General features: G+C 40.2%; 1 protein-coding gene and 1 non-coding gene across 2 annotated transcripts; both read right to left on the bottom strand.

Moving 5' to 3' along the window:
- Positions 1-300: 300 nt before the first annotated feature.
- kpnb3 (karyopherin (importin) beta 3) lies at positions 301-21,797 on the bottom strand. The gene is made up of 26 exons (XM_027006148.2): positions 21,681-21,797; positions 15,646-15,726; positions 13,947-14,139; positions 13,623-13,725; positions 13,363-13,459; positions 12,177-12,281; positions 11,806-11,928; positions 10,608-10,728; positions 9,093-9,180; positions 8,639-8,745; positions 8,348-8,472; positions 8,023-8,112; positions 7,223-7,396; positions 6,469-6,687; positions 5,848-5,931; positions 5,042-5,174; positions 4,819-4,940; positions 4,392-4,488; positions 4,070-4,242; positions 3,244-3,355; positions 3,098-3,153; positions 2,874-2,996; positions 1,985-2,204; positions 1,455-1,683; positions 1,221-1,362; positions 301-1,072 (listed from the first exon to the last, which is right to left on the bottom strand). The coding sequence occupies exons 1-26, from the start codon at positions 21,756-21,758 to the stop codon at positions 986-988; spliced, it is 3,282 nt and encodes a 1,093-aa protein (XP_026861949.2). The 5' UTR covers positions 21,759-21,797; the 3' UTR covers positions 301-985.
- LOC113574959 lies at positions 11,003-11,137 on the bottom strand. Its single transcript, XR_003410365.1, has one exon. It is a non-coding gene; the product is annotated as a small nucleolar RNA SNORA84 (small nucleolar RNA).
- Positions 21,798-23,574: the final 1,777 nt, after the last annotated feature.

Raw genomic sequence — 23,574 nt, 5'->3', positions numbered from 1 at the left:
TAGGTAGATTAACTAACCTCCTTACATTTATATTGGCAGGAAGTACCATCCAAATCTCACTTATTTATACTGAAGCCTTTAGACCAGAGGTATTCAAAATCACTGACCAGATCCTACAGATTCCACCCTCCCTTTTCCTAGGAGTCAGGTGTGACAAAATGGCCAACCAGTTACATTGATCATTTAATTAACTACAAGGAATGATGAAGTCCAGGACCAGACTTGGTCTTGAAAATGAGCACTGGACAAGGTGTGTTTGGTATGGCAACACTACATCTAAATAAAATCACCAACCAGTCATACCTTACCTGTAATATTTTTATTTTCGTATCATGGAGTGAGTAAACCAATGACAGGACACTGTTAGCCATCACACAATTGCCTGATAAGGCCAACAGATTTCTTCAACCCCACTTCCCCAAAGTCACTGCTATTCACTAGAATCCACTGAAAACTGGAAAACAAACTTTAAATGCACAAAAAGGCAAAAAACAGAACAAACAAAACAAAACTAACCACACCCACCACACACAAGATAGCAATGAGTGGTATTACCTGTCGCCCGTACACTTTTGGCACAGGTTCAACAAGTTTTTGCAAGGTTTGTCACCCCAGTGACAGGGGCCTAAATGCAGGTCAGACCCAGATGATCCTCATCCTCAGTTTGTGATCTTAAAAGACATTAAGATGCAACGACAGAACTGAGGTAACCCAAAAGGGAAGAAAGTATGGTTTCTACACTGGAAATACCTCAACATCTAATGACAATGGCTGTCTTCACCTCCCCACTTTCACTCAAATGAGCAAAGAAGGTCTCTTCTACAAAGAGGGAAGTCTTTTATATGGGGGGAGTTGAATACAAGGCCCACTGAGCCCTACAATCAAGTCATGCTACAGTTTCATCACGTGTGGGTGTGGGGGAGGGTTTTTAAGAGGACTTCCAGTCGAGTTCTCTCACAAGATGGTCAGAGGAGTAGAGCATCACTCATGCTGTGTTGAGGAGATCCTGAATGGCCTTCTGGTGCGTTTCATTAAGGGCTGATACACACTGTGTCCATAGTCCTCCAGAAACCTGAAGGTTTGACGTATAAACATCATTCAGTGTCAGACACTGAGACTGAGGCATCAGTCATTGGTACTTCATCTCATTATCTAAAGATATATTGGTTAAATGAATGAATATAGTACGAACGAACAAGGGGTTGACTGAGGAGACTAACTTGTACTTGACGGATGACATTCGCCAGTCTCTTGCTGCAATCATCGTCACCTTTGATAGACTCATTAGCAAACCCTTCAGCAATGATGAGGAAAATCTTGGGAAGATTTGCATTGTCGGGCCCAAGAACAACAGGATTGTTGCTTTTGTGGAAATACAAAACATTACATGAATGATAATCAATGGTGAAGCATAAACCAAAACTCCAAATACAGGCCCACAAAACGGGACTCACCTTTCAATAAGATCACAAAGATAATTAAATGTGTGTACAGCCTCCTCTTTGTCTTCATTCAGTGGCAGCCATGAAACCCAATGAGGAAGGATCTCGTTGACAATGACACATTCTGGTCGATACCTCATAACTTTGCCAACAGCTGAGATGCAGTTCTCTGTTGCATTGACATTCTCCTTGGCTCTAGAATCTGCAGCTTGAATCACTCCAATCAAGAGAGGAATGGCTTCTGAAAATGGAAAAGTGCAGCTTCTTACCAGCCAAGGACAGGGATAGCAGTCTTAGTCCAAGCCCTCTGAAAAGGCTTTCAATCAAAATGAACTGAGCAAAATGCATGACACTAGACCTAAAAAGATATAGGCCAAATGTAGTCCAGCCATAAGGCAGGTAAATGAATAATTCATACTAAAACAAGGTATTCCTGGGATTTTAAAAGAACTCATTTCATATCATGAGCAAAAGGTAACATGCCTTTTAAAGTCCAAAACTGATTTTTTTTAAATGAACCCAACCCTATGAACGTATTTCACCTGTGCAGAAGGGCCTGTAGCTCTCGCCTCCAAATTGGGCCATGACTCCGATGCCGTAGGCAGCCGCTTGCCGAACCTCAGGGCTGGTGTCACAAAGAGACTGCATCATGGGCCGCAAGAAGTACTCTGCATACTTGAACGAAGAGGGACTGCAGTGCTCGATCACATCATCAAAAATGCACAGACCCCATTGTCTGTCTGCCCAGGGTCTATGTGGACACTGTAGGAGAAGTGGGGTGGGGTGTTTGTAAATAATTTTTTCCAGTACCAGAGTAATCAACTCTTTAAATGACCATTTCTTTGTCCAGCTGGATTAAAGATGGATGCTCAATATCTGTGAATGAACAGTCAATTTTGATTTGCCACCTTGTCCACAGATGCACAATACCAGAAAATAGCATGTGCAGTTGATATCAGATCTTTAATGTTGTGGTAGTGGGGGATACAAAGCTTTCTACCTAGTGCAAGTAGTGCCAAGCCAAAAAGAGAATGGTCCAATGCACTTATACATTTATTTTTGATATCATGAAACAGTACCAGAGTGCTATCACACAGCTTGGGCAAAGAGCAAGAATGAACAGAAACATCACTAAAGCAATCAAGGACTTGATAGACACTGGAAATTTCAAACTCAATACTATGCTAGGATTGCAAGCTTAAAGAAAAATACTTTTGTGGATAAAGAAGTGCCCCCCCCCAAGAAAATCCATTATAAATACAAAAATGTTCTACAATTATACTTCAGATTCACCATATTTGTGCAACAAGAATTTAAGCAGGCTACAAAAATAATCATGCAGGTCATTGCAAATTAACAAATACAAATGAACTAGATATCATCTGGGTGAGGTAAGATACTTAAAGAATGGTTAGTAAACATTATACTTACTATAAGATTAACTATAAGTTGAAGCAGCTGCTCGAACCAAGGAAGAACTTTCTCCTTGTGGCTGCTGAACACTGCGTGCAAAATGTCCGACACCTTGGTAAGAATGTACACATCATTCTCATCCTGCAAAAGATAGTGATATTAGTTATAGCAAAGTGCAATTTAACCAGCACCTTGGAATTGCGTTGCGTACACTATATTAAATGGTGCAATTCAGGACTTGCCTCATCTTGTAATGTTTCTTCAACTTGCTCATCATAGTCCTCATCCTGTCTTTTGGCTGCACAAGAAAAGCCAAGAGAATTGATTATTGAGAACTTAGGGAGAAATAAGAAATTGGTTTAGAGAATAATTGATTGCCTGGCTGTACCTTGCCTGAGTTCCTGGTTCTTAAAGTGCTCCTCCAATTTACCCTTCAGGATGCCACCCAGCTCCTCAAAGTGTTCATTATTCAGACAGCCATCTCCCATCAACTCGATACACTGTACATGTGTATATCAGCGGGGGAGGAAAAGAAAACACTTGCAGTAAATCCGCAAATCCCATTTCTCAAAAAGCAGGAATGGTGGCTGGAGCATGGAAGAGACAAGAACCTTATTTTTTTCTAGAATTTAATCAAACATCTGTACTTCATGGGAACTATATTAAGACAAGCATGCATCAATGAAAAACAAATGTAAAAAAAAAAAAAAAAAAAAAAAATTCAGAAAATGGGCTGTGGCACATTAAAGGCCCTGTAAGGCCTTTTTTAATTTCTGGACCATCATGATGCTATACCAACTCTGGCAATTAGGTGAGAAATGAAAAACTGGCAAATAAATTGTGTAGATTCTGTCCTTGTTGGTCTCCATTGAGTAGGAGCTGAAACATGTCAAATCAAGGACACACAAAAAAAGTGCAATGTACACAACATGCATGACGGAAGTGTGTCAAACTCCAAATTTTCAGTTATTAGCAAAATGTGTAATCTTAAGGCCGTTTCATTTGATCGCTTGTTAAAAGAACAAAAGGAAAAAAAAAAAGTTGATAACTGCAGTTATCAGTGCAGCTTGTGCTAATCAATATGCAACCTTTACAATCACGTTTAAAAAGACAACTGATGGTCTTGCCTGCATTTAAAGAACCAAATCATACTCAGTGGAGCAGGGAGTAAACAAAGGGGGGCAAAAAAAAACACTTCAAAAGAAAAAAGGTACCTTGGCAAAAGAGTGCATGATCTCTGACAGCACGTCTGAGTCAGGCTCAGTGCCAATGGCTTTGATGAGTGCGTCGCACATGAAGTGCCACATCTGTGTGAGGTACTCGGGACCCCTCACGCGTGCGCACTCCAGCAACAATGGCATAGACTCGGCGGCGGCTACTCGCACACGTGAGGGGGTGGGGTTAAGGAACAAACAAGCTTTGAAAAATAGGTTCCTATGACTAACCAATTAATTGGGGTGAAGTGTAGCAGAGAGGCAAATGCCTCTTAAATATCCACAAAAGAAAACTATAGGACCCAAGGCAAGTAAAGGATATCATCATGGAAGTAAAACTTTAGCAAAGGGACCATTAGCTTCACTACTTGCTCTGTGTACTCCACAAAACCTTCCTTCAGCTCCTTGGCATAGCAGACCTACGAGAGAAGACAGAAAATTTGTATATAGTCCAATACTTCACTGAAAAGGGTACAACTGTTGGAATTACTACAACAATTGGTGCATCTGACATGTCTTTGCCATGGAACTTTGGGACCAAATTTTACTAACTTTATTATAATTATACTTTAACTATGCAGCATTATTACCTGGAAAACAAAATTAGATTTGGACTCAACATTAAAATCACTTTGATCTGGGATAAATGCTAATCAGCACATCCACATCCACATTTCACGTAACTCAATTTAAATAAAAACGCCTCAGGTGGAAGTGGTGTCCATTAAATGTACAACTCAAGCACCCACCAGCATCTGACAAGCTGTAGCCTTCTCTTCTAATCCAGCAGTCTTGATTCCAAAGCTCTGTTGGTCTCCCAGATTCACAAACTCCCATCCATCATCTTCAGACATGTTCTCCATGTCCTGAGCTGAGAAGAAAACATTAATTGAGAGAAACTTGCATTCAGTGGTGAGATGGTCACACTGCACATGGTAAGATGCTTAACAAAGCTTGGCAACTATGACTTACTATCCAAGAGGGCTACTTCGGGCTTGATGGAGGCCGTTTTCATGAGCGGGCCCATAACCACAGGCAGGTACTGCTGGAACTCTTTCCCTAGGATTTTACACATCCGGGCCCATGCAGAAATCATGTAGGAGATCTGGAGATTTATACAATACTTATGACTGTGGGTTTAATAAAAGCATTGAAACATCCTGCTACATCCCTGTGAAAACTGATTCAAATTATTTTTGAGCGTTAGAATTTATTCTAAATTAATTATAATTTTATTCATATAGCTTGTACTATTTTTTATGGGGGGGGGGGCACAAAACAAGCAAGTACATTGTTTTTGTCTACGTTTTTCTTGTGTTAATGGTTCCTTCACATATATAATCAATCAATCAATCTCAAAATCTCAATCCAAAAATAATCTAAATCAAATTGAACCATGACAAAACCTGAGATTAGAATGCAGTGAATCCTAGACTGTAAATGAATCATTGTGAGGTCAGATATTTAAAAATCACCAATTATTTCATTGAGAATAGTCAGACCAGCAGCGTGGATCAGTGTATGCTCAGTACTGGCAACACCTGGCACTGAAACACCTAGGATATTTCCCCCCCTTCTTAACTGTGCAGGGTCCATCATGTTAAAATCATTTTAACTACTGAAGTGATGGTTACACAAGGACCACAGTGCATTGATGTCGGTGGGCTGATCACCCTTAATCAGTGTTCAAAAACTAGTCCAACTAATTGCCAACTATTGTATATGGTACAAAACAAATACAAGCTCACAGGAATTTTACTAGAGGTTAGATCACTGACCTGTGGATCATCATCCTCCAAGTCATTGAAGTCAGTCTGTGTCTTCAGGAGTAACTGCATTACAGCTGATGCATCAGGCATGAACTACAACACAAGAAAATTAGCATGGCAGACCGATGGGCTATAGACCTAAACAACAAATTATAGGATTTTTTTCCCTCAAGATAGTCCTGTGACTTTTTTCTAATCACATCTCCATCAACTGGGCTTATTAAGACCATATGCAATGATCTTGAGGATGGAGAACCAACCAGGAACACTGACCATTACAATTCCCATCATTACAAATACATACTCAAATACCTATTTATGTATCGTTATTAAATTATTGCCTTGCATGCAATAAATTATTTCCTGTTCCTCCTTGCTCAAATCAATAGCATTCTTTTCCTGCTTATTCCTGTTTGGTAAACTTGAGCAGATAAAGTTATAACCTGTGCCAACATTCCTCCACCTCTTTTGACCATACTTGGCAAATGTTCTGTTAATACTAACAATATCAAACTGTAGCAGTATTTAATTTAGAAGCAACAGGCAGGCTGCAAATTAACAGGGTCACTAATCAAATCCAGTGATGAACAAAAAAAAACCCCACAAATGTAAAAGACATGCGACCCACACCTTCTCTTTGCCCACAGCCAGTCCAATCAGACTGATGCACTCGATAGTCTTGCCCCTGAGCAGACGAAGCTCCTTCTGAACGGCATTCTCCACGATGTGTTTAAGAGAGGGCATGAAAAGGTCGTAGTACGGCACAAACTTCTCCTCAGCCGTGTCAGCCACTGAAGCAATTGAAGTCACCACCTGCTCCAGCACCAGTTTGGTGCCTTTCTGAATCAGCTAGGAAACCCAAAAATAAGTTTGTCCATAGATGCATCATATTTGAGTGAGTATCAGTCAGTTATTAGCATTAAGATTTGGAGAGGGCGAAAAAAAAAAAAAAAAAAAAAAAAAAAAACTACTACTATACAGTTTTAGTTTCACACACTTAAAATATGCATCAGGCATACAATTTTCAAGACCCAGGACCCAAATGATACAGTTAATAGCTGGGTAGTAGCTAAATATTAAGTTTACTGAAGAAAGAGGCAAACAGAATAAACCGCATAAAAGATGGTTTACTGCCATTAAACTGTATTGATCATCTAAACTTGAACCGAATGATCAGAAATGAGATTTGCTGGTGTGTTTTGTCTAATCCAATTTGAGGATATCCTTCAAACTAAAAATTATGAAACATAACGCACCTCAAACACCTTCACATAAACTTTGCCATATTCACCTACTTCCTAGCACATGCCTAATACCTCAGTACAGAATAAGCACATTCCTATTGCAAGCATATTACAAAGGATGCCAAGAGTTCATGACTGACCTCCTGGAGCTTGGCAACCATGATGACGTGGAGGTGTTGAACCAGACTGTCCAGGTAGGGAATGAGGAGAGCTTTGGGGCAGTCCTCCGTGAAGTTGATCAGAGCTGCAGCCGCGTGGGCTTGAACGCGGGGGTTCGACTGGTCTTCCATGGTCTGCAGCAGGGCGGAGATGACCTGCAAGGGGAGAGTGCATGACTGTACTCAGTACAGGGATGCCCTGAACGCACAGCTGACATCTGAATACTCTGGGTATTGGTTTGTGGAATATTTGTTTGGACATTAAATATCAAGTCTTAATTTTTGAAAATTTGTTTGCCCAAAGTAGTAGGATTACAATTGTGTGTCACATGAAGTACTTTTTGTTGTGACTTTTCAGCCTTAAACAGCGCATCTACAAAGCCAAATACAGACACACCCCATTTAATAGGTGCCAGTTCCGATATCAATTGATAGCAGTGCATCCTCTAGTCTCAAGATCACAGTAAGAGAATTCTCAGATGCATTTTACAATTCACAGAAATTTCTCTCAGATGGTGGTGTGTAAAACATCATTTGTAAATTGTTATTTTTCAGTCTATAGGCCAAATGCAACTGTCAGAGTGTGTACATCTGAAATAAGCTTCCCTGGCCAAACTTTTGACTCATTTACAAGGGTCACCGGTGTGTTGATGCTGGCGTAACTGCATAGCGTGTAGAGTGTAATTGTAAAGTGTCCTTGGGTACTGAGAAAGGTGCTACATAAGTGGAAGTTCACAAGAGAGTTAAAGTATTTTCTTTAAAAGTGGCAACCAAGGTGGTACCTTGTCATGGAACTTCTTCTGGAAGGTAGGGGCAAAATCTGTGGCCATCTGACCAATGGCATTGCAAGCAGCATATCGAACTCTTGGGTGCTGAAAAAGAGGAAGGGCGAGGAAGACGAGGGCCATCAGCAGTGCAGACAGTCATGGCACTGCATAGGGATATGCCCTTAAATCACATTCCCCAACAGATAATACACTGGGCCAAAGTATTTGAATAGCTTCTTCAGAGTGAAATACTACATGACCTCATGTGCCTCTAGTTTATACTGCAAGAAAACCAAAAAGTTAAAAAATCAACAGGCAACTGAAAAGTTGCAATACTCACAGGATCCTGGCAAAAGAGCAGAACAAAGCTGACAATTTCATTCAAAATTGACTCCATCTGCTGATGGCAGCCCTCACCAATGGCAGAGAGCGCCATTAACCCAGCGTGCCTGTACCTCCAGTCAGCTGGAAGTGGGAGGGATGGAAAGAAATCATCCATATAGCACAGTGCAAAGACACAGCATCAGAAAGGCAGGAGAAGGTCTTTGAAAAGTTATCAAGTGCCGTGCGTTATGGAGCATTGATAAGAGAATGATCACTTTGGAAAATGTGTCTAGTTTAAAACCCTTACGGTTTTGCAGCATCTGCATAATGTGTTGCTTAATCATGGGTAGCACCATTTTCCCTCCTAGACCACAGGCAACTCTGTCCAGGGCACTCTCACCAGCCACAGCATTACTGGGGGAAAAAAATGACATGCAGTGGTGGTCGTCACAAAACCAGCACTGGTAAGACGGAACCTTATATCTTAAATGTTATCTTTATATTGTACAACCCCCAGAGCGGCTTCTCTACTGGGTGAGGATGGCGTAGCCAAACTGCATTTTTCGCTACGTGGCTTCACTGCATTAGTAACAGCCCATTAAGCTTGCAAGATCATTTACATGCGTGCTCAGTATTCACAAATTGTGTTACTTCTAGTAACGTTTTGCAGAGCATGCACATCAAAAACGGCTTGTCCCCCCCCCCCCCCCCCCCTTTAGGGATTGGTGGAGAAATACACACATGGCAATGAACTGTTATACCTGTCAAAGTCATCATCTTCAAGCTCATCTGCCATTGCCCACTCATCATCCTCTTCCAGGTCCACCATCATGGACAACATCTGAGGAACTAGATAAGATAAAAAAAAAAAAAAAGAAACTTACCAAAAAGCATTCATTTAAATAACTTTCTTGAAGAGAAACAGGTCCTTCTAAATGAACAAAAACAAACCTGAAAATTCATTAACTGAGGCATGCATCTGTATCCAACACTGTTCCATTAGTTGTCTATGAGTGGTGGTGTTACAGCCCTCTATCGCTAGAAGCCAAGGTTGTGGAACGGGAGGGAACCATGGCCTAAGGACTCCACCCAACTTGATTTGGAAAGCCAGAGGACAATCCACAGTACTGGATAAAAAGCAGTTTTTGTGGACCTTGCAAAAGACTCCTTTGTTTGTGCTACACTCTGGCTCTAGACCATTAACATCTTGTTTCAAGCCTGGATTGTTTTCTCTTTGTCGATGTTACATTGCTTATATTTAAAGTTCTCATTTATGGTTTTGACTTCCCTTTTCCCTTTTTTTTAGCTGGTTTAGTTAGAGAAGTTTAGTTGTTTGGTGGAAAAAATACTTTTGTGACTTTTCAGTAGAAGAGCATGTTGCCTATTGTAAGGTACATGGAGTTAGAAAAAATGAAGTCTGGTTAACAAAATGGAACAAAGTATTGGTGGAAGTGAAAACATCACAGAATTGGTCCAAGTGGTTGGGGTGGTATTATGGCCTTTGCTAAGCAGCACGGTTAGTATTCAGGGTTGGCTGAGGCTAGAGTCTCTCCGGTGGCTGTAAAAAGGCACAAATTGCCACAATTTTTTAAAGCATGTCTAACCATTTTGAAGCATTACATCATAACACTCTCAGAGATGCAACAGTCTAAGATCAACAAAATGGCCAGCAACGAACAACCGCTCCGCCGCATTATAACCAAAAGACAGCAAGGAGACAAATGCAGCAAGAGGAGGTTATAGACAAAACACCGAAGCTCTATGAATCCAGCCCACTGCACACTATTGTTCCGTCCCATGTCCTGCTTTCTGTGCGACGATCTACCATCAGGTGCCAGCTTTACCCATGAATACAAAATGTCACAACGATGGCTTTAAGCTAAATGTGGCAAACAAATAGGATGAACTGGTTCTCTATGGCCCTTAACTCTTGTGTATCCTTATTGGCATATAGAAGAGACCAGCATATGCAAACCCAGAATTCCATTCAATTCTCTGTGCACCCCTGTACCATGGCACTCACTGTTTAGAACTCAATTCAGCAAGTAACTGCTGTTGTATTAAGATAAAATGGTACACAACCAGATAACTTTTTTTCACTGAGACAAAGGCAGTTTGAGTGTAAAAATCAGGGGGGAAAAAATTGGTGCATTTGTTTTCCCTCTGCTTGGGACATACAGCTATTTGGTTTGAAAACAATGCCTCAGAGTACATTGTCCATATTGTTCAGCCCAAGATCCCATAAAATGGCGGTGACATCAGAGCCAAGCTCTTACCGCTCTGGGCCACTATGGCAGTGTGTTTCCTCAGCATGGCGGCAGCTGTTTCCGACAGAGTGACGATAACTTCCAAAGCCAACTGCCTCTGCATGTTAGTCAGGTTGGTGTCCCCACAAAGCTAAAAACACATAAGAAAACTACTAATTAGGAGTTTCACATGGTTATCATGTGCAGCAGCACATTTACGTTATGGTAGACAAGGAGAGCTTAATCAAGATTTCAGACACCCATACAGTTCCCAAACAGTGCAGCATTAGATAAAAGGGAGTGGTTTCAGATTTCACCAACGCTCTCCCTTAAATCTTTCTATGGAACATACATTGCTGCCACTTTATACCACGAGCTTGACAGACATACCAAGGCCAGAACAACACAACCAATTCACAAGTTCTCAATGTTTCTGTGACCGGGCTCTGAAAGCCATAGGAGGTAAGCAGCTCTCAAGCATTACATCACAGAAGTCAATGTCTGCCTGTAATTACAGCCTCGATGAGCAGCATGAGAGCTGCCTCAAGGAACCACCAGGCACAAAATTTATTTGCACAGCCATTTCAGCCACATGCAGTACACTGTTCTTGATGTCTCTGCTGAGTGTTCTTCCTTTCAATAGAATACTCAAGCACCCTTGGGTGAAGCAACTCTTAAAATGCAGAAGTCATAAAGAGGTACGAACAAAACCCACAAATCAGGAAACTGGAACATTGGTCACAGCTATAACAAGCATGACCTCGTATAACCTTTACTCTTTGTAAAGATTTGTGGACTTGTTTTAAAGACACTTAATAATTGAAACATAAGGCTGATACAAACCATTATTGGCACTCTATTTGTAAAAACTGACTGACCATCCTGCGTGCAAAGTAATGCAAGAGCCAGTAGATGTAGAAACTAAAGTTTCCAAAAAAAAAAAAAAAAAAAAAAAGTTTCCTAACTCAACATTTGCAATAAATGAAGCCACACACTACAATGACAAATCTTTTAAGCACGTCATGAAAATAAAATACATTTGAACACACTTAAGAGTCTGCATGTACACAGTTGTATAACAAGACACAAAGCATGTCTATTTTAAGGGCAAAAGTTTTCAATTTGAAACTGAAATTAAATCAACGAAATGCTTGATTTTAGTATCAGTATTGATGACCAACATAGCACAGTAAAACAAAATACAAAAGACCAATGTTTATGCACATACCTTGAGACAGAGCTGTAGAGCAGCCTCCAGGTTTGGCCTCAGATATTTAGGTGCAGTGTCTGCAATTTCTACCAGAGACTTCAGCACGGAGTCATCACCTTGGTAACAGGACTCATTGACTGCCTGCATTAAGGTGAGCAGTTAGAGAAGGTAAGAGATAAATGGCATGACCATCAGCAAACAGCTTAATTAGGACTTCAACCAACTCAGACAGAGAGAGAGAGATTTGTGTGCGTGTCTTTTGTACATGCTCACCCTGCCCTTCACCTGTAGTGCAAGTGTATGACTATGTATGTGACAAACAAACCAAACTTGAAACTAGACCGAATTAAGTTTGTTTTAGGCAGGTCTGTGTTCACATTGCCCTTCACCTGTAGTATGCCAGGAAGGAGGTCTGAGAAGTGTTTCAGCAGTGCCATATTACTCTCGTTGGACAGAATGAAGGATGCTGTGGCTCGTGCAGCCAGGGTCTGAATCTGAAGATTTAAAACACAACTGCAATGTGAGACACGAGGGTTTCCCCACAAAAAAACTGAGGAATGATTTCTGCTTGCAGTTCACATTGCTGAGGTAATAAGCTCAACAGAACCACACAGAATCTGAGCACAATCATATACAAGCACATAACGGAACATACTGCAACTTAAAGGGGTCGTCAAAGCCATGTTCAGATAAAAGATTAGTACACAAATTTGGTAGTTTACTACTACATATTTCAGAAAAAAAGCAAATAGAATTAATGCATTTTAACAATCTATTTTTAAATGTGTCCAAATATCACAGAGATGTCAAATCTGTCAATTCACGGGTAACTTTGGGGGGTCTTGCAGTCAGATAACTGAAGCCAAGATAAGGGAAAAAAAATAATCACTTATATTTTGAAATTGACCCACTTGCCCCATGTACAATCAGTTAAAAACATGATTGCAATGACTTCAGTAATTCACCTTCATATTTTTTGTCATATAGCCACACTTTATGAACCAACCTACAGAGCCAAGTAGCTCACATTTAAAAGTTAGCCATGCTGTGGAAATTAACTCTGCTGCACAAAGCAGTTATTCCACAGCTGCATCAACATTTACAGCATCCAGCTGGACTGTAGGTGTTAATTTAGTACTGGGGTGTTTGCAGTGTAGGCTTCTCTGAACAAGAGTTCTCACTGACCGCACAGGTTCAAACTCAACATCCCTTCCTCTGGAAAGCATCCTTTAAGCCATTTGTAAATAAAATAACCTAGTAGGGCATGTTTGGAACATGCTGGGTGCTACGACATGCATAAAGTCACAAAGGAAGCAAGTCTCCCTCAAAGAGCCATGTCAGTCTTCATGTGAAGGGAGACCAAGACATTGGGCAGAATTGGAAATCTATGCAGTAGAGGAACGGAATCAAATGCAGCACTGAATTTGTAAAGATACATCAGGGTGCACAGTGACATCTCCAGCAGCCCCATTCACTCGTCAATCGTATATATATATAAAAAAAATCCTTTGAACAGCACACCACATTGAAAGCCTGTTCTCCAATAATATCTTCTGAAATTGTATTAAAACAGACCTGTGGGTTCTCCTGGTCTTGCATGCACTGTACCAACATGCGCTTGATGACGTCCATATAGTGTTGCTGCTGGTTACCGAAGATACCAGGGAAATTCCTGGATGCACAAAAAGAAACGGTAGGGTTAATCCAAATCAAAGAGCATCTCAAAACACCCCAGAAGCATTCAGTTAGAACACGCTTTAGAACAAAAAAGGTCCGACAACCTACACAAAAGGAGATGGAGACATAACCACATCATCAGGAAATGATCCACTCACCAGAAAATATGAAGTGCGGCTTCCCGCAGAGCCACGTTCTGCGAGTTGACCGATTCAAACAGAAATTTGAGAATTTCTGGCCACTGATTGTTTCCATTATCATCTTGATGATGCCAATGGGGGGAGGAAAAAAAAAAAAAAAAAAAAATCAGTCCAATCAATTTGAAAAGTACTGTAAGCCCTAATGAACCAAAATGCATACCCAGACTTGTAGGCCAAAAAGTCTCTGACCAAGTCACCAATACCATACAGAGAAAGACATGGTAAATGGTTTGGTAAATTTGACCCATAGCACAAGAGGGGTGGTAAGTGTGTCCAACTAACCAAGAAGATTGCGGGCCAGCTCCGCAGCTACATCGCAGACCTTCTTACGGATACTGGATGAACCGTCCAATTGGATACAGGCGAGCAGCTCTGTCTTGATGGCAGTCTGAATGTCCAGTGTTAGGCCTGGATAGACTTCTTCAAAAGATGAGGACAGCAACCGTCGCAGGAGCACAGCCGCCATTTGCCTAACCTGTAGGAAGCAAGGAAATCAGGAAGCAAAATTCATTAAGTGTCCCCACATAGTGATGACAATGTGTCTGCACATAATGCTGGAGAGTTGTCTCTCTGGCTGCAAGATGTTCTGTTTCACTGCAGAGCGTGCTTGTCCATGAAATGAGTTTATAGGGCAAATCTTGTACAGTACTACACATTTTCAGCAAATGTGCTGCATATATATTCAGCATATATTGCTGTATATAAGGAATTCAACTATTCATGTGATATCTAAGGAAATGATGTATTAATGCATTTTGCAAAGGCAGGTTACATGAAAAGTTCTGCATTATGGATTCAGTAATGGGCATTGGTCTGGGATGGCCCTGGATGTAGACTTCCACACCTCTTCTCAGTCTAGAATCAATGTTTTGGCCTTTTTTATGCACTAGATAAACTCAAACACCCTATAGATTAACAATATGGAAAAGGAATTAGGTTGAGAAGTCACAGTACTCCAATATGGACGATGTAGTCAACATTTTTATATGTAGTAAAACCCATCTGGAATCAAAAAGGTTTTGGGAGAAGAACTGACTAAGCTAATGTTGCAGGCTATTATTAGGTGTAAGAGCCTAATAATTTTGTAACCATGTAACCTGCCAGTAGCTGATGTTAACTGATAGCCTGCGCATGATGGCAGAGGAATGTGAGCTGCTGAACCATTTTTTGTAATAATGGTAAAGGCAGCACTCTCTGCGACAAGTGCGACAAGCCATCACTCATCTTTCCAAAAATATACAGTGAATGCCAATCTAACCAAGTTAATCACCATTAGTTACAAAACTGGTAACAAGCTAACATTAACAAACATGTCTCAGCATCTGCTATCTAACCATCCATAGGCGCTTCCATAGTTCAACTCGTCTTTCACATTACCAAGTGACCTATCTGGGTGCTTTTGAAGTACGTGATTAAACATGGACAATCAAGCATCCTTTATTTTGATACCGTACAACTTGCATGTAGACATTCTTTTGTTTTGGCTTTATAGCCTAAAGGTTAAGAGCCAAAGCTCACAAATGACAGCAGCTGCAGATGTGCTCCCCATGATCTCATGTTACTGCAGCTGATCTAGATCTAATCTAGAGTCCAAGTCAAGTCTCAAATCACTGTGACACTGTATGGCAATGGAAGGAAAAAATTCAACGCTTTAAAACACAAACATTGTTTACAAGACTAATCTTTTTTTTTTTTATGCATATCTGCAAAAATATAACCTCTTTCACAGTGGTTTTAATGCGAAAAATATACTGGATTGGTATTGATATCAGAAGACACCAAGTACAGAAAAAAAATGGTATCATGCCATCTCTGTGTAGTCTTTTCTTTGCCCAATTTCCTGTGGCATTTAAAATGATATTGTTTGATGAGTTTTTAGCCTTTTAAAAGCCATGCTGCTATCTGTCATTTTTCATATGATTTGGGACCTGCACAAAACCATGAATCCTGAAGCTAAACCGACCAAATAGATATTACATACCTCCTCCGCAGCGGATGCATCACGGATTGCCTGCAACAAGAATGTGATCTTTGTTGCTCCAGGGATGGTGTCATATGTTTCCTACATAAAAAAGGAAGGAAAAAAAAAATTATTTTAAATAAAAATCTGATTAAGTGTAAGGGTTTTGAACAGAGAATGATACTGTAGGATAAGCATGAGTTAAGATATAGGATGAGCATCACCACGATGATGCAAAACAAAGCATAAAGTGTAAAATCCAATTCCCACCCATTCTGAATTGGTTGACCGCTTATGAGAAACTAGTTTGTTAAGCAGAACTGTTGTTCTTTTAAACAAACTGCAAGCAATATAGAGAAGATAAAATGTTTTATTTAGACAACTCCATATCTTTAAAGTAAAACTGCATTTTTCATCTGCCCACATACATGCACCAACTGCTTGTTCATAAGCAGCTGAACTTAACAGGTTTTCCATAACCAATGGAATTCACCATTATGCAGAGACAAATCCTTTCCAAGTGGCCCAAAACACCCCCAAAGGGTGTGACACAGAAAATGAACTAAATTACTTCACATCTAGAGAAGAGACTTTATTGATCCCCTCAGGGAAATGAACTCTAAAAAGTCATTAGTCAGGACAAGTTGATAGATTCATTTTTGCACTCATCAATATACCAGCATAATCTTGGAAAACAATGCATAATCCCAAAACTGTTCATTTTTCACTGTTAGGATGAGCCAAATTAGGTTCTGCAGCCTACGCAGAATATAATCGGTGTTAAACTGCCAGTCAGACTTCTTTCTTTACCTGACAAAGACCAGCAGTCATGTTAAGATGTACGATGAAACCTGTGGCCCGTTCATGTTTACACATCGTGTGTAACTGTAGCTAGAAGATACATGGCACATTTACTTCTCAGAAGAAAACAAGGAGTGGCGTGGCAGTGGTGTCCATATGCACGTCAGGCTGCGGACGCAGGCCAAATAGCAACATGAGAACTTTCACATCATATACATAATCTACCCGCTGATTTGTCTATAGATGTTGATAACCTGCTGTTAGCCCCAGACCAAGGAGTACATGCATAGACTTGGAATTAGCACATGTTTACATCTCTATCTGGACAACTATGTGCCAAAATCAAATGTTTTATACATATAGGCTTTACGTAAGCAGCTCAAGTCAATTAGTGATATGCAATGACCTGGTATACCATAGAAGATCATGGTAGTGGCTGACTGAAGAACACACCTGGTCAATACATTACACAGGAGATGCTCCAATCAGACGGTTTGGATCAATTACCTAAGCAATTAACCCTCAATTAAAGCTAACCTGCCAAAACCAACTTTGACCTTATTTCTTTCTTTTAAATAATTTCTTCAAAAATAATTTGGCGTCATTTCAACTAGTTTTTAAGATACCAAAAAAAACTAGGAAGTTTGGCTCTGCCATGTTAACGTTTGTGGTGTTAAAGGCAGCCGTTTCTTCAGCAATAAAAAAAAAAAAAGTTCCAAAGAAATACAGATTTATGTTTTGCAGGTGCTGCGCCAAAATTCTATCCACCCCCATATGGGGCCCGGGCCGTATTGTCATCCTGCATGATGATACTGCACTACTCTTTAAATATTCTGTGAATGTAAATATTTAGTTTCATTTTATAAAATAAACACCTAAACAGTGAATGCATAAACTCAATGTATGGATGACGAGAAGTATAACTTTTCATAAGTTCATATGCAATACTAAAGTGTATGCACACATCAGAACAGTATCGTTCTGTAGGGAGAGATGTCCAAAACATGGCTAAATTAATTCATAACCTAATGAAAGGCTGATGGCACCAATTCATTGATGTAACTGATTTGTACAGTACCATCACTTTTCTCTGGCCTTTTGTGTTGCATGCGACATTCTGGTATATGTAGTGAGGAGAGATGGAAGCCTCAGAGGTCGAGAATTAAGGATACTTCGCATCAGCCACAATCCAACAGTCTATAAACGTTCAAAACAGCACCAGCAAACCTGGAAGTCCAGGGAACTTTTATTCCACTTTTGTACATGTATTGTGGTCAGCAAAAAGAGACATGAATATATGCCATACAGAGGAGTATGTAAAGTTGGAGATTTTAATATTATGCATGGTCTTGAAGAAAAGTCCATTAACTGGCTTAAGTCATTTCCAACGACAGCTGTTGGATTTCAACCACAGCATGACACGAAAAAACAGATCATGATGCACAAAAAGCTTATTAAAATACACATTAGAATATTTCTATTTTCTGACATTTCCTATTAAAATTTGCTGTGGAAAAACATTGCAAAAATGAGCCACTTAGAACAGGTGGTATGGTTAAAAACAATAAATTATCTACTAGTTACTATGCAGTATTAATTTAGATAATTTTTTTAAAAGATTGTTTAAAGGCATTTTGTGCAAAAATTGAATAAATAATTTATCATATCATGACAAATTTTGTAGTGCAACAGCCACTGTGTGCTAAATTATACTTGAAATTTGACCACTCAATCTGTACTTACACTGGAATTTTACATTCGTATTTCTTTTCCTCACTCTTATACTGCTGTAACAAGTTAATCTTCCTGAGGGGGGGAATCAATAGTCTTCTTATTTAAATGGATTTCTATCAACCATCAATTTCAACTAGTGTGCCATTCCCCCCATCCCCACCCCCTTTACCATTTCAACATTCCATTATTTTTAATGTCTTTTTGAATGTTATTTTTCATAAACTTTTCAGCTTTGAGCCATTTGGCATTTGCCAATTCCTGGGCTCGCGTTCCATTCAGCCTTTTCCAATTAAAATTCCAATAAGGTAGTGTGCATCTGCACCCATTCGCTCCTGGTAGGCCAGGGAACAATCAAATTGGTGAGACACCAGATATGCTATTTAACCAAATGATTTATGAATTGACTACAGTTTGATGCATGCTTCCAAGAAGAGCAACCACAGGTACATTTTTTTTAAACAACCACTGGTACACCCTGGCACTCGCAAACACTTCAAAGCTTTAGTCTCCAAACATCTAAATAAGTAAAACTAACTAGCTATCCACTAACGTTATTATGCAGGCACAGAAAGACAAAACATTTGCTAACTTAAGCATACCATATGAGTTAGCCTGTTAATGTCCAAGTTTAACTGTTTAGCTAACAGTGGTTTCCTTTACTTGGTATAGAATTAATCAGGAGTAATGATTCACCAAATTTAGTTTACTTTGGTACCATATAGTAGAATAATTCAATAAACTCCTGAAACAATGGGATTTTGAATGGCCCAAACCTGTGAGGATTCTGTGCATCACACACACACAGACACACACACACACACGCTTGTTTATATTTTCAAACATGCCTTCTAAACACATTATTTTATTCCTATTGTTAAATTTTCTACATCATTTTTTCCACTCTGTAGAACGTCTTTTCTTGAGTGGAGCAACTGAACACGAGGGTTTTGAAGGCTGGTGTGCAAGTCTACAAAAGTACAGTTGCTGGCTTTGTAGGCCTCACAGGAATCAATGAGCTGACAACTAATGAGCAAACAAATCTCTATCCATTCCTCATTCTTTACAATACTGTATCGTTATATCTGAGTTTGGCCTGTGGAATAAATGCATCATGACCACCATCAGACTTATCTACCAAATGTTGGCTAATATTATGGCAAAAGCAAAGAAACCGTCTTTGCTGCACAATCAGTTAAAAGAACCTAATTTGTTTGAGCTGGAATTTTAAATAAGGCATGACTTCTTGAGGCCCCTGTGAAGAGCAAGTTAGTTTAAGTTACTTTGCAGTCATCAGGGGCTCTAAGGGCTAAAGACATGGATGATGTCAAAGGAACAGTGCTTAAGAAGCTTTGAGCCCCAACACACGATGGCACCTTTGACGGGGTGCTTTGCTTTAGTTTCTGTGATAATAAAGCAACACAATGTTGTATCTTGTGGAAGGACTACATTAAAAATGGCACAAACCCTTGCATTATTTGGGTGCATAAAGCAACATAAGCAATTTTCTTATTTTGCCCAAACCTTGCTAATCCTGAATGAGATTTTAAAATGTGGAACTTCAGCACTGGACTATGGACTGAGTACAGTGCACTCTTGCTGAGTAATAGGACAAGTCTCTCCACAGACTCCACCAGGGGATGGCTTGATGCATATGAGCATCTCATTACCTTTTCTTTTGTAACTCTCAACTTAAAAAGGTAGCAGGATATGGCTAAATGAAACAGAAGGGGAAAACTGCAAACATAGCAGAGCGCTCAAAAGGCATCAACAAAAATTAAATATGGTTTAAATAGAACAAAATTAAAATGGCAAACTCAACTGAACAAAAATTAAAACAGAACAGAAATTGGTCATTTGAACAATGAAACCCCCATGATGACATGAGCATGATTAGATTAGCCCCTGATTTAACTTTTTGCTAGCTAAAAATGATATAACGATAGGCCCAGTTTTGATTGTGAACTACTGTATTCTGGCTAGCTAACCACACAAGCGCTCTTAGCAAACTTTGTAGCTAGTATTGCCCAACATGTTATCAAATCATTTTGCAGATTTTAATATTTATGACAAATAATCGTTAACTCAATAGGCAGATTTGTTAAACACTGAAGCGAACTACAGCAGAATGAATCGATCAACACTCGTCAGCTTTGTGCAGCGTAAACATTCAATATTCCAAAAAAAGTTGATGCTAGTTTCTCAACATCAACAAGCAAAGAGTTTTAATCCGGGATATCCTTCGTTAGCCGAACTAGGATTTTAAATGAGTTAAAATTAGCGCGACGTCAGTCTTGCATCGTCTATAATGCACAGCGCTGAGCACTCAAAGAGAAAAGATGCACTGACCGGGCCGGACAGTTTGTCCACACGCAGCTCGGCGTTACCGGGGATACGCGATTTATCCCGTGTTGAACAAAAGAATAACCACACTGCATCGCCATGGCAAACAACCAAGTCTGGCTTGTAAGAGTGCAGGAAAGAAAGTTTACACTCATTAGTAGAGGACTATAACTATCCGGATGTAGTTATTCGGGGGAAAAAAAAAATCTATCCCTTAGCTTGCTGACCAACCAACGTATTGGTGGCGTCGTACTAAACGTAGCTGGGATTGCTAAACTTGCCAAGTAAACTGTATTTTGGACTACATCAGCTTTTAACTGTATTTCTGCGTTAGCTAACGTAGGCAGCTACTTCACAGTTAGGTGTGCAGCTTAATAAAGGCCTGTTCACAAGTTAGGTAGCCAGCCAGCTAGGTTTGCCATCAAGAAACGAGTTGGTCAGTTTTTGTGACTTCAGCGACACGTCGCGTTAAATTGTTATGCCTGACATTGTGGTCAGGTCATGCTTTATTTACACCGTTTATTTCAACAGATATTTCTCTAGCTAGAATAGTAATATCACTACTGAAATGCGAGCATGCTAGCTACATAAGCTTAGGTAGCCAGCAACTTCAAGCTCCCATTTCCCATCTTAGTTATCTTTAGCTTAGCTAGCTACCTCTGCTGACTGAATTTTTGGAAGTTAACGTTAACCTAACCAGTGCCAGTCACAACTGTAAATGTCAGTGCGATTGTGGTCAAAGACTTTACAAAATGGCACAGATGGTTCGTGGCCTAAAATAACTCGGATAAGATAGGTTAGCTGGCAAAACTCGCAATGCCCGGCTAACTTGCGTTATAATGAAATAAGCAGCTAACGTAAGTCACAGGTAGCTAGCCAAATTAAATCGATAGCTACGTTTGCCACGCAAAGCAAGGTGAGGTGAGTAATGTAGCAGGCAACGTAATAGTTGTTATCTAACTTGGCTTGTTAGATGGTTAGAAAAGACATCTAGGAAGATAACGCTTCAGGAGCTATAGACGTAGCTAAAGCTAAGAGAGCAAGACGCCCCGAAAACTTGCGCCTTCACACGTGGGCTGGGCCACGCTGAGATCTTGTAGCATGTAGCGGTATCACGTAAATGACCAAAACACACACGTTGTTCTTAAACCACAAGTCGTTTTAGCGAGAATAACCCATACCTCTGCTTGTTTCCTGACACTGTTGTCAGGGTTCATGAGATTCCCCAATAAGAGGTAGAACTGCTGTTGCTCCGCCATTGCAGTAGAAGCCAGAAAGGGACCAGCCGAGGAGGGAGGGCCGACAGCAAAGCCGGTCAGCGTCAGGGCCTCTTACATTGATGGAAGGAGGAGTGAAGCACAAAACCCCTCCCCGGGAGAAAAGGTACCGCGCCAATACGCAGACAACACAGTACCAATTATGGTCTAGCAAAAAGTAAGGTACGCTAGCCAAGCGTCAGGAACAAGGAGGCCGGTTTTCCTGTATTTCTGTGACACTTTTGTCGCAAACTCACCGTGGATGACAGCATAAGTGGTTCTGTAGTATGCAAATGAGAGTTTTTTTAATTCTAGTATAAATTATTTTGGTAATCATCGGCGAACTGAGTAGAAATAAATGTTCAGGCTCCATTTAATATTGGACGCTTGCTGGCAATTTAGGTAGAGCTTGGTTATGCAGGTGCAAACCAGGTGGTTTGTCAAACTATTTATGTGAAGCAAAATTTTCGAATTAGAAGAGTTGTGCTATGGTTTTAAACAATGTTGTGAATTTCCCAAACTTACACAAAATGTAATAAGTCTAAACAAATGGGAGTTACTTGACTTGTAATTGGAAGGTTGCTGGTTCAAGCCCCACCACTGCCAAGCTGCTACTGTTGGGCCCCTGAGAAATGCTGTTAACCTTCAATTGCTCAAGTTGTACTCAGTCATAATTGTAAGTTGCTTTGTATAAAAGTGTCAGCTAAATGCCATAATTGTAAGCAGTGTTTCTGATGGCTATTCAAGTGCTAGGTTAAGGAGTAGAGGCTATTTCTATTGTATTAGGTTCACCAGTGAATAATATTGTATTATTTCATATACACAGTTCGAGTTCAAGTTCAAGTTCGGTTTATTTGTCACATACATAGTCATACACAGTATAACTCGCAGTGAAATGGTGGAGAGTGCTCTGTCCAAACTGAGGAAAAGAAAACAGGGGTGCATAGAGAAATATATATATATGCAAGATAAATATATATATATTCTATGTATGTACAAAATATATTAACAATGTATGTACAATATATGTATATTATGATTATATACACAATGTACAATGTATATGGTTGGGTATATATGTACACAATCTACAAAATGTACAGTGCAGGTGTAATATGGTTGGGTATATATGTACACAATCTACAGGATGTACAGATCCATTTTGTATAATAACATATCTACAGTTGTTGTGTAACAAGGTAATTGAGTATAAATCTATATATACAGATGTACAGATATACAGATATACAGTTATGTTACATGGTGGTGGTGGTCCCCACAGTTTATCAGTTTCCCTGATTCAGGGCCCGAATGGCCTGTGGGAAGAAGCTCCTCTTCAGCCTCTCTGTCTTGGTCTTCAAGAAGCGGAAGCGCCTCCCTGACCTCAACAGAGAGAAGAGTCTATTGTTGGGATGGGTGGGGTCCTTCACAATTTTCCTGGCCTTGGTCTGGCACCGCTTATAGTAGATGGTCTGCAGGTCAGGAAGTTCCGTGTGAGTGATGCGTCCTGCTTGGTGCTATTCCCAAACCAGATTGTGATGTTCCACGTGAGGATGCTCTCGATAGTGCAGGTGTAGAAGTTCCGCAGTACTTTGGAGGGCAGTCTGAAGTCTCTTAGGCGTCTGAGGTGGTAAAGACGCTGACGAGCCTTCTTTGCCAGGGAGTTGGTATGGCGGGAACAGGACAGGTCCTGCGAGATGTGAACTCCAAGGTACCTGAAACTATCTACTCTCTCTACTGTGGTTCCACTGATCCTCACAGGTTGGTAGTGCCGCTCCTGCTTCTTGCTGCAATCCACGATCAGCTCCTTTGTCTTACT

This window comes from Electrophorus electricus, chromosome 16 (assembly GCF_013358815.1).
Source record: "Electrophorus electricus isolate fEleEle1 chromosome 16, fEleEle1.pri, whole genome shotgun sequence".
Classification (NCBI taxonomy): domain Eukaryota; kingdom Metazoa; phylum Chordata; class Actinopteri; order Gymnotiformes; family Gymnotidae; genus Electrophorus; species Electrophorus electricus.
This window is presented reverse-complemented; position numbering and strand designations above follow the sequence as displayed.